This window comes from Schistocerca cancellata, chromosome 2 (assembly GCF_023864275.1).
Source record: "Schistocerca cancellata isolate TAMUIC-IGC-003103 chromosome 2, iqSchCanc2.1, whole genome shotgun sequence".
Classification (NCBI taxonomy): domain Eukaryota; kingdom Metazoa; phylum Arthropoda; class Insecta; order Orthoptera; family Acrididae; genus Schistocerca; species Schistocerca cancellata.
In genome coordinates, this window is record NC_064627.1 from 57,731,162 (window position 1) to 57,744,364 (window position 13,203).

Below are 13,203 nucleotides of genomic sequence, written 5' to 3' on the forward strand. Positions count from 1 at the left end.
TCACAAGATTTGATTGAAAAACTTTCCCTTGATCTGTTGGCTTTTGTAATTGCATGGCTTGTCAGATAATCAGTGCAAACAATAATCCATCTATTGCCACTAGCAGACACTGGAAATTGTTCGAGTCGGCCAAGTGGTTTCTGAGGAACTACCGTTCTCCTCTGGCACTCTCAACAGTGCGACACATAGTGGCGAAAACTCCTAAATAAACCTGGCCAGAAAAATCTTGTATGGATCCTATCGTATGTCTTAACAAATCCTAAATGTCCGGCCTCAGGTGTGTCATTGAATTTCTATAGAACATCTAAGTGCATGTGTTTAGAAATCATTGGTAGTCACCTATTTCCAAATGGATCAAAGTTTTTCTTGCAAAGTAATCCATTAACTACCGTAAACTGTCCTTTCACATCCTCTCACCGATTTAAGGCAAGCATAATTTGAGATCTCTTGGCATCCCTCTTCTGATCAGCAGAGAGATCCTGGAGTGCAGCGAGACATCACTCTCTTCATCAAAGTCTTGATGGTCTTGCACAGGGTTTCTTGAGAGACAGTCAGCGTCTTGGTGTTTTCTTCCACTTTTGTACACTATGGTAATGTCATACTCTTGAAGATGTAGTGCCCCCCTGACGAGTCATCCTGTTGGTTCCTTAAGACCTGTCAACCAACAAAGTGTATGAAGGTCTGTAACAACTGTGAATGGCCTTCCATAGAGATACTGTCAAAATTTGCACATGGCCCAGATCACAGCAAGACATTCTCTTTCTGTAGTAGAGTAGTTTCTCTCAGCTTTTGTAAGTGTCCTAGAAGCATGGGCTATAGCCTTCTCTTTTCCATCCGAAATCAACAGCAGAACAGCACTGATCCCATACCCACTGGCATCTGTGTGTAGTTCTGTAGGTGCTCTCTCGTCATACAGACAAAGTACAGCGTCAGTCGTCAGAGCTTTTTGCAGCACATTGAAAGAATCTTGTTGAGCACCATCCCTGATAAATTTAGCATATACTTTTAACAACTCTTGGAGTGGCCTGGCTTTGATACAAAAGTCTTTGATAAAACGACGGTAATAAGAACACAATCCGAGGAAGCTTCTCACATCTCTAATACTTTTAGGAATAGGAAATTCCATTATAGCTCTAACCTTTTCTGGGTCTGGCTGCACACCTTTGTTTGACACAAGGTGCCCAAGTATTTTGATTTCTTTTGCTCCAAGGCGACACTTTCTCGGATTAATTTTCAGTCCGGCTTGTTGGAGACACTTAAGAACGGTCGTCAATCTTTTTGTGTGTTCATCAAATTTCTCTGAGAACACTATAATGTCATCTAAATAACAATGACACATCGTCCACTTCAGGGACCTTAGAAGATTATCTATAATTTGTTCAAAAGTTGCTGGTGGATTTAGGAACCAGGTTTTAAATTGTAAGACATTTCCAGGGGCAGATGTGGACTCTGATCACAATCTATTGGTTATGACCTGTAGATTAAAACTGAAGAAACTGCAAAAAGGTGGGAACTTGAGGAGATGGGACCTGGATAAACTGAAAGAACCAGAGGTTGTAGAGAGTTTCAGGGAGAGCATAAGGGAACAATTGACAGGCATGGGGGAAAGAAATACAGTAGAAGAAGAATGGGTAGCTTTGAGGGATGAAGTAGTGAAGGCAGCAGAGGATCAAGTAGGTAAAAAGACGAGGGCTAGTAGAAATCCTTGGGTAACAGAAGAAATATTGAATTTAATTGATGAAAGGAGAAAGTATAAAAATGCAGTAAATGAAGCAGGCAAAAAGGAATACAAACGTCTCAAAAATGAGATCGACAGGAAGTGCAAAATGGCTAAGCAGGGATGGCTAGAGGACAAATGTAAGGATGTAGAGGCGTATCTCACTAGGGGTAAGATAGATACTGCCTACAGGAAAATTAAAGAGACTTTTGGAGACAAGAGAACCACTTGTATGAACATCAAGAGCTCAGATGGAAACCCAGTTCTAAGCAAAGAAGGGAAAGCAGAAAGGTGGAAGGAGTATATAGAGGGTCTATACAAGGGCGATGCACTTGAGGACAATATTATGGAAATGGAAGAGGATGTAGATGAAAATGGAATGGGAGATACAATACTGCGTGAAGAGTTTGACAGAGCACTGGAAGACCTGAGTCGAAACAAGATCCCCGGAGTAGACAACATTCCATTGGAACTACTGACAGCCTTGGGAGAGCCAGTCCTGACAAAACTCTACCATCTGGTGAGCAAGATGTATGAAACAGGCGAAATACCCTCAGACTTCAAGAAGAATATAATAATTCCAATCCCAAAGAAAGCAGGTGTTGACAGATGTGAAAATTACCGAACAATCAGTTTAATAAGCCACAGCTGCAAAATACTAACACGAATTCTTTACAAACGAATGGAAAAACTAGTAGAAGCCGATCTCGGGGAAGATCAGTTCATAGAAATACTGGAACACGTGAGGCAATACTGACCTTACGACTTATCTTAGAAGAAAGATTAAGGAAAGGCAAACCTACGTTTCTAGCATTTGTAGACTTAGAGAAAGCTTTTGACAATCTTGACTGGAATACTCTCTTTCAAATTCTAAAGGTGGCAGGGGTAAAATACAGGGAGCGAAAGGCTATTTACAATTTGTACAGAAACCAGGTGGCAATTATAAGAGTCGAGGGGCATAAAAGGGAAGCAGTGGTTGGGAAGGGAGTGAGGCAGGGTTGTAGCCTCTCCCCGATGTTATTCAATCTGTATATTGAGCAAGCAGTAAAGGAAACAAAAGAAAAATTCGGGGTAGGTATTAAAATCCATGGAGAAGAAATAAAAACTTTGAGGTTCGCCGATGACATTGTAATTCTCTCAGAGACAGCAAAGGACTTGGAAGAGCAGTGGAACGGAATGGATGGTGTCTTGAAGGGAGGATATAAGATGAACATCAACAAAAACAAAACGAGAATAATGGAATGTAGTCGAATTAAGTCGGGTGATGTTGAGGGTATTAGATTAGGAAATGAGACACTTCAAGTAGTAAAGGAGTTTTGCTATTTGGGGAGCAAAATAACTGATGATGGTCGAAGTAGAGAGGATATAAAATGTAGACTGGCAATGGCAAGGAAACTGTTTCTGAAGAAGAGAAATTTGTTAACATCGAGTATAGATTTAAGTGTCAGGAAGTCATTTCTGAAAGTATTTGTATGGAGTGTAGCCATGTATGGAAGTGAAACATGGACGGTAAATAGTTTGGACAAGAAGAGAATAGAAGCTTTCGAAATGTGGTGCTACAGAAGAATGCTGAAGATTAGATGGGTAGATCACATAACTAATGAGGAAGTATTGAATAGGATTGGGGAGAAGAGAAGTTTGTGGCACAACTTGACCAGAAGAAGGGATCGGTTGGTAGGACATGTTCTGAGGCATCAAGGGATCACCAATTTAGTATTGGAGGGCAGCGTGGAGGGTAAAAATCGTAGGGGGAGACCAAGAGATGAATACACTAAGCAGATTCAGAAGGATGTAGGTTGCAGTAGGTACTGGGAGATGAAGAAGCTTGCACAGGATAGAGTAGCATGGAGAGCTGCATCAAACCAGTCTCAGGACTGAAGACCACAACAACAACAACAAGGAAATCAAAGATGAAAGCCATGCTAATTGTGTTTTTCGACCTCAGGGACATGGGTCATCATGAGTTTGTGCCCCTAAGTCACACTCGTAATGGCACTTTCTATTGCGAAGTGCTCAAGAGACTGAAAACCAGGGTCCATCATGTGAGGCCAGCCATCGCCGATGATTGGAAGCTGCCGAATCACACCTGCTTCATGGTGGCCAGCTACCTGGCCAAGAAAGGGATTCCAATGGTTCCCCAGCCCCCCGACAGTCCTGATGTGGCCCCGCCAGACAGGTTTTGTGCCCCAAACTAAAAACTTCTGTTAAAGGACACTGTCATGGGACCCTGGAGGAGGTCCAAGCCGCCACGACGAGGGCTTTGAAGACCATCCCAGACTCAGCATTCGCAGCAGCATTTGAAGCTTGGAAATCTCGCATGCAGCGGGTTGTTGACTTTGAAAAGTCATACATTGAAGAGTATTAAGTGGTTGTAGCGATATCTACAATAAATTTTGATTCACAAGCTCAGTCTCCTTACTTTTTAGACACACCCTATATGCTGGATCACTGTCAGATTACAAATATATTAATAAATTTAAATTTTTAATAGTTCCGATAAAATAGTGACTCATTGTAGTCATTACTTTTCAAACATTTTACAAATAAATTTATGGAAAAATATAATTTATTTACAAGAAATTTATATATATTTCCACTTATATATCTACAAATTTTACAAAAGTTTATTTTTTGAAGTTAAATATGTATATTTGAAATTATATGAAGGTGTGAAACTGTGACAGCCTCACTTTCATAGTAAGGGAATCAGTTAATAATAATGCGAAGTGTTGTATATATCTTCTTTAAAAATTTGAAGATGTGCTTTCCATTCAATTAAAAATTTAAATTTTCATTCAAATGTGAAAAATGATTTTAGTCTCAAACCCATATTATGTTGTATATCATAGGAAATCTCAAGAAAAATGCTGCAAAATGACCCCTCTCTCTCTCTCTCTTTCTCTCTCTTTAACTTCAGGTTGGTGAATTTTCAAAATGGTCAATGAATTTTAATCACATTTGCTATTTTTCTTTGCTTGTATGTAGGCTACCTCTGTGCTAAGTTTCATCAACATCTGACAGTGAGAGTTAAAATTCGTATTAAAATTGGATTGATTTGACATGGAATGCCCCAAGTCTTCACTGCTCAAATGCATGCTGTAAGAATATGTGGTGCTCACCCATGATCATTGTGTAGACATCTGTTTAAAGAGTTGGGCATTGTAACTAATGCTTCACAATATACTTTTTCCCTCTTGAAGTTTGTTGTACAAAACCCACTGCATTTGAAAAGGAATGATGATTTACACGATTTCAATACTAGAAGGAAAAATGGCATTCATTACTCCACATAAAGTTTGTCTTTAGCACAAAGAGGGGTGCACAGTGCTGCAACTAAAGGTTTAGAACATTTATCCAGTGATGTAAAATGTCTGAGACACAACAAAGTAAAAAATGAAAACAAACTGAAAAAGTTTCTTCTCGACTTTTTGAATATAAGAATTTCTGTTATTGTAATGTGTAAAAGGCGGCGGGTACGAATTACTCACCCACATCAGTAAATCTCATAAATTTTCAGCGTGTAGCCATATTTACAAATTAATTTGTGTTGTGAATGTGAAATGGCTCATTCTATATCATTATGATTTATCGTGCAAAATGGTCTATGGAACATGAAACTAGCTAACTATCTGTTCGAACCCAAAGACTTGTACTGCATCGGCATGGCCATGTTGCAAAATATACTGTAAATAGGATTACATAGCACATTAATCTGATTATTGTTCTTATAATTTTTTGAGTTTAGCTATGTTCAATCCTTCTATATGCAATTAAATAGGCCTAAGTTACTAGTATTGTTTCCATGTGTGAATTAAGCTTCTGTCTCATTTATTATGGCCTTCAGCAGTGTTGCAATACTTCTTTCCTATGTTTTGTGGGAAGGGAATGGATCAATGTGCTTTCCCACAAGTGATAATTGAATACTGCTGTTTTGCAAGTGGAAAATTCAGTTGGTCGGTCAATAAATAATCAAAAGTATCATTCATTTGATATCGAACATTTCCTTTTCTAAATTTGAGTGTTTGGAATAGCTGTTCAGATTAGTTATATTTGTTGCATATAAGCATATTGAGATTTCACAGGATTAGGACATGTTAGAGAAACATTGTATATAATACATATTTCACACAAGAAATAGGTGGTTGGTTCCCAGACATGTAAATGCATTAATATTCATTAATAGGCAGTTATATAAATAAGGATTATAATGGATAGAAAAGTTGGTAAAACCCCACTGAAGTCTTAGAGGAGGCATTGATCCAGCAGTGGATGTCAAATGGTGACTGCTGCTGGTGCTAATACAAATACTAAAGTGCATCAAATGGTTTTTAACTACTGTAGCCAAGCTCCATTGATTGATAAAAATTCAGTGTTTATTTATGTGTGTGATGCATAGTTAATAATATTTTATTTATTTATTCATCCAGAGGTCATTTCACAGTGATATAGGATTTACTGTAATATAATGAAAATAAACAACTGAAAATACACAAGCGCGCGCGCTCGCACACACACACACACACACACACACACACACACACACACACACACACACACACACAATACAAGTGTGTTTCTATAATGACAAGACAGGTGGTCTGCCATGGCATTGATAACATGTAAAAGAGTTTTTTCAACTAAGAAATAGTTGACCCTCTACCTTCTCTTAAATGGAATTTCATTTGTGGCTTAACTTTTGATACTTACTGGCAGGTTACTTGAAAATGTTAATTCCTGAATAATGGACATCTTTCCAAACCAAAAGCATGGCTTCAAATCTTAATGTAGATAGTTCTTATTCTCAATATGTCTGCAGGTTTTTACCTTTACTTTGACTTCCATTAATAGTATAAATAAAGTTCACATGCATGTGCTGTAATAAGGATTCAGACCAAAGTGGGCCTGTTTGACAGTTCACTTGCGAGGAAGTTTCAATTCACTAGTAGTTTATAACTTTGTATGATTGTTTGTTTTCAGGACTCTTTCTCAGAGCTAGATGATTCTGGTGTAAGTAGCGTGGATGAAGCATTCACTCATACAAGCACACTTTCTGTGGGGCATAAAAGTGCAGAATTAGAATGTACAAGTAGAAATGAAGAGTTGGTGGAATTAGTCAATAAAGGTGTTGAGGCTGAAAGGTGGCTGAAACGAAATGTTCAGAATTGCTGGTGGATCACAGGCAATGTACCAAACGAAGTTCACAGCAAATACCCTTGTGCAAATTTTGCAGAAAGTTGGTGAGTAATTTTCCCAGCATAATTTTCCCTGCTACACATTCTCCAATTGTGGCATTTACTGCATCATTACAGTGTAAGGACTGAGAAAATCCAAAGTTCTTGTTCTCAGCTAAATAGCTTACAAAAATTCAAAGCAAAGAATGTGTTTAAGTGTCTGGATATTAATGAATATCAGTTTCACAAGTTTCATTTAAAATTTTCTTACAGTTTGTATATTAATTGATAAACATGAAATGAGGAAGTAATGAATATGATACCTGTCTGCTTTGACAAGTGATACTGTTGGCAAGGGTTCACTCAACGACTATTGTGACTCTGTGGGAATTTAGGGTCCTGTGAAGACTGTTGTTATTAATGCCCTTAAACCCTTAAACATATTTAAAATTTGAAAATATCAGACCACAGTAGGAAAGTAAGAGTTGAAACTACAGAATGCACTATGTATATAAAAACAGAATAAGGTCAATTTCGTGTCACAATTGTTGACTTCACCAACTATCGGTCAGATGATCATGTTCCAACCTACCCTAGATGATGAGCTACATTATAGGTTAGCCTGTCACCACAACTGTCATTTTCAGAAAATAGTGTCAGTGGTGTCACCACTGGTCAAAGCAGTACAGCAGTGTCGTGAACTTTACTAAATGCATGAAATCAAATCCTCTCTAATGACAAAAACAACCTTCTGTAACTCCAGAAAAAGACATGTAGTTATGTAAGCAGTGGGATATGTAAATTATGTTTATTATGTATTGTTTATATGAGTGTTACTGCTATGCATTTTACTAAATATAAATTTATAGATAGTTTCTCTTCTAATATTGTTTTTGTGGATTATGATCTCCTTTTGCACACTGCAGTTAATTTAAGATATCAAATTCTTTGTAACAATAAGTATTCCACTGGCATATTAGAACTTTTAAACGTTCCACAAAGTTGTATGTGTTTGATTTTCATTCATTACTTGATGTTGCATTCTTCGTATCCGAAGCTATGGTGTTCATTCACCTTTTTGTCCAAGATTTTTCCTGTGACTTACCACTTCCATCTTGCTTTGTAAGGTAAGATAGAGCTGCTATCAACTCACAGATTAGTTCAAAAACTGTAGTTCTTTACTAAGCATAGTGCCATTGAAGGTGGTATGCCCCTGCATTCGTATGACCTATGAACTGTCTTACTCATCCAGGTACAGGCTGTTCTACAGTTGAACCTGGACCCCAGAGCACAGTACAACTTAGCATTTTACCCACACACACAAATAATTTTTAAGGATAACAAGAGAAAATATAAAATTGCAGCAAATGAAGCAGGCAAAAGGAAATGCAAATGTCTAAAAAATGGTATTGACAGGAAGTGCAAAATGGCTAAGCAGAAACGGCTAGAGAACAAATGGAAGCTATAGGATATATCACTAAGGGAAAGGTAGGTATACCTACAGGAAAATTAAAGAGGCGTGGGGGAAAGATAAGCAGCTACATGAATATCAAGAGCTCAGGCGGAAAGCCAGCTGTGAGCAAAGGAGGGAAAGCTGAAAGGGGGAAGGAGTATATAGAGTGCCTACACAAGGGAGATGAACTTGCACACGGTATTATAGAAATGGAGTAGGATGTAGATGAAGAGGAGATGAGATATGCGATATTGCAAGAACAATTTGACAAGAGCACTGAAAGGCTCCGGGAATAGACAATATTCCACAAGACTGACTGGTAGCCTTTGGAGAGCTGGCCATGACAAAACTTCCATCTGGTGTCCAAGATACGAGGCAGATGAATTACCCTCACACATCAAGAAGAATGTAGTAATTCCAATTCCAAAGAAAGTAGGTGCTGACAGATGTGAATATTACCAAACTATAATATGTCATGGTCTCAAAATACTAACATGAATTCTTTATGAAGAATGGAAAAAAACTAGTAGAAGCTGACCTTGGTGAAGATCAGTTTGAATATCAGATAAATGTGTGCAGACATGAAGCAATACTTACCCTAGGACTTAACCTTAGAAGAGAGGTTTACAGCATTTGTAGATTGAGAGAAAACTTTTGACAAAGTTGACTGGAATGTTCTCTTTGAAATTCTGTAGGTAGCAGGGGTAAAATACAGGGAGTGAAAGGCTGTTTACAACTTGTAGAGAAACCCAACAGCAGTTACAACAGTTGGGGGGCATGAAAAGGAAGCAGTGATTGAGGAGGGAGTGAGATAGGCTAAAACCCTATCCTCAATGTTATTCAACCTGTACATTGGGCATGCAGTATAGGAAACCAAAGAAAAATTTGGAGAAGGAATTATAATTCAGGGACAAGAAATAGAAACTTTGAGGTTTGCTGACGATATCGTAAATCTATCAGAGAGAGCAAAAGACTTGGAACAGCAGTTGAATGGAATGGACAGTGTCGTGAAAGGTGGGTATAAGATGAACAACAAAACAAAAAAAAAAAATGAATAATGGATTGTAGTTGAATTAAATTTGGTGATGCTGAGGGAATTAGATTAGGAAATAAGGCACTTACAGTAGTATACGAATTTTGTTATTTGGGTTGTAAAATAACTGATGATGACCAAAGTAGAGAGGATATAAAATGTAGACCAGCAATGATAAGAAAAGCATTTCTGGAGGAAAGAAATTTGTTAATATTGAATATAGACTGTAGTGTTAAAAAGGCTTTTCTGAAGGTATTTGTATGGATTGTAGCCATGTATGGAAGTGAAACATGGATGATAGATACAGGATTGCCACAAGTTCTGGAAATCAGGGAATTTCAGATGTGTTGGGGAAATATAAAGGAAATTAGAAAAAAAGCACCGGAAAAATCTTGTTTTTGTCTCAATAGATTAAATGGTTTGTTTACTGAGATGTCGTGCATCGTCACTGGCTGGGCACAGCTGAGAACATGCACTGCTTCTGTACTCCCTCAGTCTTACTGCTTCTCCTCTTCCTAGCATTTCCCTCAGCTTTGTCACCACTTCTTTCCACTAGCCTAGCAGCTGCTGATGAGAGGCAGGGAAGTGTGATGAGTCATTTGTTTGGACCTGGTTGTCAGAGATCGTTGATGCAGCGACCAGAGATGGCAGGCATGTGTGTATGAGTTGTGTCCGAGTGATTGTGTGAATGTGTGTGTGTGCTCTTGTTTTATGACAAAAGCTGTGGCCAAAAATTTAGTTGTGAGAGGGTGATTGTCTTTTCTATGTGCCAGTCTGTGGCTCAGCGATCATCTTTACGGTGAGTTGCTACCTATCCTCATTAGCATTGATTCTCAGAGTGTTTGTGCAAATTATCTTTTGCATGGATTGATCACCGTGCTCTCGTTTCATCGACTTGGTGCCTGTAAAATATGAACACCTGGCCTCATGAGTGGATTTGCGCGAAGAGCCAAAACAGCAGACGATTTCTGCTGGTATCTCCAATGGATCGGGCCTGCTATTCTGAAGCCTGTCATTTCCCACTAACATGCAGGCTGCGCCCATTGGACCTAACCTCACTGATCTGCCCGCAGGCGTCTGTTTGTGTTGGCATAATATGACGGATTTTCGTGGTTTATCCATGGACCAAGGACCGAGGTGCTCCTTGGCAGGCCAGAGGCCATGGGTGATGGATTTCAGGAATTGAGTCTGTCTAACCACAAGTATGTTATACAGTGCAGCCTTTTATAGACATTTTGTTTATTGTAGTACATTTTGGCACTCGGAAAGCAGATTATACAGTGATAGTGATATATATTGATAGTGACCGGGCCAAATATCTCACGAAACAAGCATCAAACGAAAAAACTATGAAGAACGAAACTTGTCTAGCTTGAAGGGGGAAACCTGATGGCACTATGGTTGGCCTGCTAGATGGCACTTCCATAGGTCAAACGGATATCAGCTGCTATTTTTTAAAAATAGGAACCCCCATTTCTTATTACATATTCGTGTAGTACATAAATAAATGTGAATGTTTTAGTTGTATCACTTTTTTCACTTTGTGGTAGATGGCGCTGTAATAGTCACAAACATATAAGTACGTGGTATCACCCAACATTCCGCCATTGCAGACGGTATTTTCTCCGTGATACATTACCCGTGTTATAATGGACCGTTTACTAATTGCGGTAAAGGTCGATATCATGTTGATGTATGGCTATTGTGATCAAAATGCCCAACGGGTGTGTGCTATGTATGCTGCTCAGTATCCTTGAGGACATCATCCAAGTGTCCGGACCGTTCGCCGGATAGTTACGTTATTTAAGGAAACAGGAAGTGTTCAGCCACATGTGAAACATCAACCACACGACCTGCAACAAATGATGATGCCCAAATAGGTGTTTTAGCTGCTGCCGCGGCTAATCTGCACATCAGTAGCAGACAAATTGAGCGAGAATCGGGAATCTCAAAAACGTCGATGTTGAGAATGCTACATCAATATCAATTGCACCTGCACCATATTTCTATGCACCAGGAATTGCATGGCAACGACTTTGAATGTCGTGTACAGTTCCGCCACTAGGCATAATAGGAATTATCGGACGATGACAGATTTTTTGCTCACGTTCTATTTAGCGACAAAGCGTCATTCACCAACAGCAGTAACGTAAACCGGCATAATATGGACTATTGGGCTACAGAAAATCCACGATGGCTGCGACAAGTGGAACATCAGCGACCTTGGCGGATTAATGTATGGTGCGGCATTATGGGAGGAAGGATAATTGGCCCCCATTTTATTGATGGCAATCAAAATGGTGCAGTGTATGCTGATTTTCTACGTAATGTTCTACCGATGTTTCTAAAAGATGTTTCCCTGCATGACAGAATGGCGATTTACGTCCAACATGATGGATGTCCGGCACATAGCTCGATTTCTTTCTGTGGGGAAAGTTGAAGGATATTTGCTATTGTGATCCACCGACAATGCCTGACAACATGCGTCAGTGCATTGTCAATGCATGTGAGAACATTACAGAAGGTGAACTACTTGCTGTTGAGAGGAATGTCGTTACACGTATTGCCAAATGCATTGAGGTTGACGGACATCATTTTGAGCATTTATTGCATTAATATGGTATTTACATGTAATCGTGTAACAGCATGCATTCTCAGAAATGATAAGTTCACAAAGGTACATGTATCACATTGGAACAACCGAAATAAAATGTTCAAACGTACCTACATTCTGTATTTTAACCCCTTACCGCATACTGTGCCAGATATGGCATATACCACTTTTCTCTTTGTCAATATCATACCTGAGAATATATTTCCAAACTGCATGTTGGGACAGATATGGCACACAGTCAAGAGCAGCTGTGCAAGTAGTGTATGCCATCTGTTGGGAGAGTAAGGAATTACGTGTTATGAATCTTTGTTTTGTGTTGCTAGCTGTTTACATCCAAGTTTGGTCACTCAAACAGTTGCATCAGGTACAGTAAACGATTGATTTCAGTGTTTATATTATTTGCAGAGGGAAAAGGACATCTTTGGACAGTTATAAAGAGGTAAGTTTTTATATTTGTTCATCAGAATACATATAATATTGAAAAATAGGTCTGTGATGGATATGGCACAACATGCAGCCATGAAAGCGTAGAGTAAAAATTGAACATAACCTAACCTTTCTTACTAACATATAGCAGTTCATTTTCTTTCTTTTTAAGCTCTGTTACTGCAATGAACATAAGAAAGTTTTATGGCTCTTCGGCCGTAATAAGAGTTATAGAGGACGGAACTGCTAGTGAGGATCCTGATATGTCAGATGACGAAACATTGTCCATGGGAAAAACTTGCAAAATGGACATCTTGTTTTCTGTTCGGAATCAGACAGTGATGATGATATTAGGCCTAAGAGCTATAGTACAAAACGTAAAAGTACTGTGATATCAGAAACAGACTCGGAAACAGAAGACAACAGTGAGATTTGGTCTACTGATGATTGTGACCTTGAAAGCATTCCTCTTGCAGACAGGATGACAGCAATGCAATGAGATTCAAAACCTTCAGCTAAGGTGGGGAAACCTACCATACATTGGAAACCAGGAAATTTGATTAGAGAGGATGACGAGACGAAATTCGCCGGAAATACTGCTCTTCCTCAGGAAATATTGGAACTTGACACTCCAGTGGAATATTTCCAGTATTTCCTCACTAAAGACATAGTGCAGTACATAGTCGAACAATCCAATCTGTATTCGATACAGTGCCGACCCAATAAACGTGTAAATGTTAGTGCTGGAGAAATTGCCTTGTTTATGTCAGTCATTCAACTCCCAGCAAC

General features: G+C 38.9%; 1 protein-coding gene across 2 annotated transcripts in view; it reads left to right on the forward strand.

Moving 5' to 3' along the window:
• Positions 1-13,203, forward strand: part of LOC126161330 (gamma-tubulin complex component 5) — a 147,319-nt gene that overhangs the window by 10,468 nt on the left and 123,648 nt on the right. For both annotated transcript variants that reach the window (XM_049917089.1, XM_049917088.1), the window contains one exon: positions 6,695-6,954. In XM_049917089.1, the coding sequence (XP_049773046.1) occupies positions 6,695-6,954 (260 nt within the window). The remainder of the gene's footprint in view (positions 1-6,694; positions 6,955-13,203) is intronic.